Here is a 2,633-nt window from a genome sequence, read left to right as displayed (position 1 = left end):
ACGAACAAAAATAAAATGTTTCAATTGTAGTATCAGAAAATCCTTAAAATGTAGTCCTAACATTCCAGGATATTGGATTTAGCCTAGATTAGAGTCAACACAATGTTGCATCTCGTTCATGTGATCTTCATATAGTTTGATTCCGCACATCGCTTGATCCTCAGTCGCTCTTTCGATAGACACTTTTAAAGCTATAACCGTCAAAATGTGACAATTATTTTAAGATTTTTATTTGACTTAATATAGGCTTACATGTTTTACATGTAGGCCTAAACATCATATAATTCAATGAAATAATATTTTATTATTAGAGAAATGCTAACCAGACAAACTAAAATGACCCTAATTTTGTAAAAAGTTCTGAGCATAATTTAACCCACGCATCATCTACACACTCAGCAAAATGTTGAATTTAATGGTTTTCCTGTTGAAAGATGCAATCAAGTTCACTGCGCATTTAGGCCTGCTATAGGTAAAAATGTGCAGCTATATTTCCACTGATTAAAGATATACGCTATGCAATAATCAGTTGTTAAAGGCATCAATTACAGATCTTCAATTTTGCCAATATTGACAGGTCAGTGACGCAAAGGCCTATAAGAAAAATGACTGAGTTAAATATATTGTTTTAAATAATTCACTTTATTTCTTTCCAAATGTAAAAGGAAACTCGTCAGTTAAATATTTGCATTTCAATGGACAAATTTAATTTCATACTTTAGAAAGAAAAACGCAAGATGCTATGACAAATGTAATCAATGCAAGGCATACATCTACAGCATTCTTAAGAACTCTTCAAATAGGCCTAGATCAACAAGAAAGTCCATCCAATTACCATTTGCCAAATACCTGTGTTTCCACAAGAGCTTCAAAAATCTCTATCACCTGAGATACAAATACACAATTTAAAGTCTGAAACACAAGTCAAATATTCACAAGCACTGATCATTTAGCCAGGTCAGAGGTGCTGCGCTGAGTTTGTAATTTCTGATATTCTTCATGTAAACTGACGAGATGTGGAGACGCCGCGGAGTGGAACAGCGCAGGGGACGCATATGGAGCGCTGGTGGTCAAAGCGGAAGAAAAGGTGGCATAGCGGCTCGGATTGAAGGACCCGATAGTAACAGGCTGTTGTGATTGAAGAAAAGCCTTGGCAGCGAAAGAGTTCCGGGTAAATAGGCTCGACAAAGCCGGTAGCAGGCTGCTAACAGGTGGGATGGTGGGAGCGCATGATGAGTGCGCATGGTGATGGAAGCCGAATGGATATATCTCCAAACTGGGTAGCTGAAGACCCGCTGTGCCGAGTCCATAAGTACCATAAAAGTTGTGAAAGCCACTGGGCTCAAGGGATTGCTCCTTGAGCACCCCGAAACGAAAATGCTGGCGTTTGAACCTCTTCCTTCGACGCAGAAAGCTCCCATTCTCAAACATGTCGGAAGAATTGGGGTCTAGCGTCCAGTAGTTTCCCTTCCCTGGATTACCAGGCTCCCGGGGCATTTTGACAAAGCAGTCATTGAGCGAAAGGTTGTGTCTGATGGAATTCTGCCAGGCAGGGAACTTCTCACGATAATAAACGAATCGGTGGCTGATAAAGTCACATATCTCGCTGAGGGTAAGTCGCTTTTTTGGGCTTTGTAATATGGCCATTGTTATCAAAGCGATGTAGGAGTACGGAGGCTTTACCGACGCCGGGCTTTTACTTGCTGCTGGAGGACACTTCGATGTGGGTGAGTAGTCGTCCCTATCCTCATCCTGCCCACTAGAAGACAAAAACGTTTCGGGTTCATGCTCTGCACTTCTCGTCTCTTCCAAAGGTAAGGACACGAGATGCTCCTCTCCGTTATCCCTGAGTCCCTCTCCTACTACGTCAATAACAAAATCTTCCATGGGCTCCAAGTCCAATGTCATAGTCCACGTGCAGAGCCAATATCACCTGCCCCAACAAGGTGGGAAAGGGTCAGTTATTTGAAAGGGATAGATGCTCACGCGCAAGGCTTTGCTCTCTCCATTCACAAAAAAAACAAGCTTAAAATATGTGCGCTCCAGTCCCCTCTCACGTTAGTCATTCAAGAGGAAAAAACAACCCTTAAAAAATCCAAAGCCTTTTATCTCCAAACAAACACAAAATGGAACAACCTTTTAGCCTTAAACAGAGAAAAGGGAGGCTGAGAAAGTTATGAAGCACGGCGAGTCTTCCACGATGTCCAGCATCCCCTCTCGTTGGTTTCCTGTTGGAACTGTAACTGCATTGGATCAGGTGACTGTGATGTCATGGTTATGCTCGAGGAGAAGCTCTTAACCAATTCAAACAAGGCAATCGGTACCAAAGTACCACCCGTTAACTATCATCATCCCATCACTCCAACATCAACATCATATTTCAAATTCCATTCAGTAAATTACCATTCGTTTAATAAGTGACAACTATGGGATCAATATGGTGGGGGGAAATGTTCACGTATTGCCTAATTCTGTTATCCATAGGCCTACTTGCAGATGGCTATTCGAAATATCAAATATATGTAGGAGTAGACATATGAACATCTGAACTCTCACCACATCAATAACACATTTTAAAAACAAAATGGCCTATAATTGTAATTTCGCGAAGTGCCAAAAACAAAGATAACTCA

The 2,633-nt window shown here is 41.1% G+C and overlaps 1 protein-coding gene across 1 annotated transcript; it reads right to left on the bottom strand.

Moving 5' to 3' along the window:
- Positions 1 to 623: 623 nt before the first annotated feature.
- On the bottom strand, positions 624 to 2,404 carry foxd7 (forkhead box D7). Its single transcript, XM_021559463.3, has one exon. The coding sequence runs from the start codon at positions 1,906 to 1,908 to the stop codon at positions 946 to 948; it is 963 nt and encodes a 320-aa protein (XP_021415138.1). The 5' UTR covers positions 1,909 to 2,404; the 3' UTR covers positions 624 to 945.
- Between the last annotated feature and the right edge of the window lie 229 nt (positions 2,405 to 2,633).

The sequence above is a fragment of the Oncorhynchus mykiss genome, chromosome 13 (genome assembly GCF_057628025.1).
Source record: "Oncorhynchus mykiss isolate SJ-2025 chromosome 13, ASM5762802v1, whole genome shotgun sequence".
In the NCBI taxonomy this organism is placed as follows: domain Eukaryota; kingdom Metazoa; phylum Chordata; class Actinopteri; order Salmoniformes; family Salmonidae; genus Oncorhynchus; species Oncorhynchus mykiss.
Note: the sequence above shows the minus strand (reverse complement) of the source record. Positions and strands in the feature narration are given on the sequence as shown.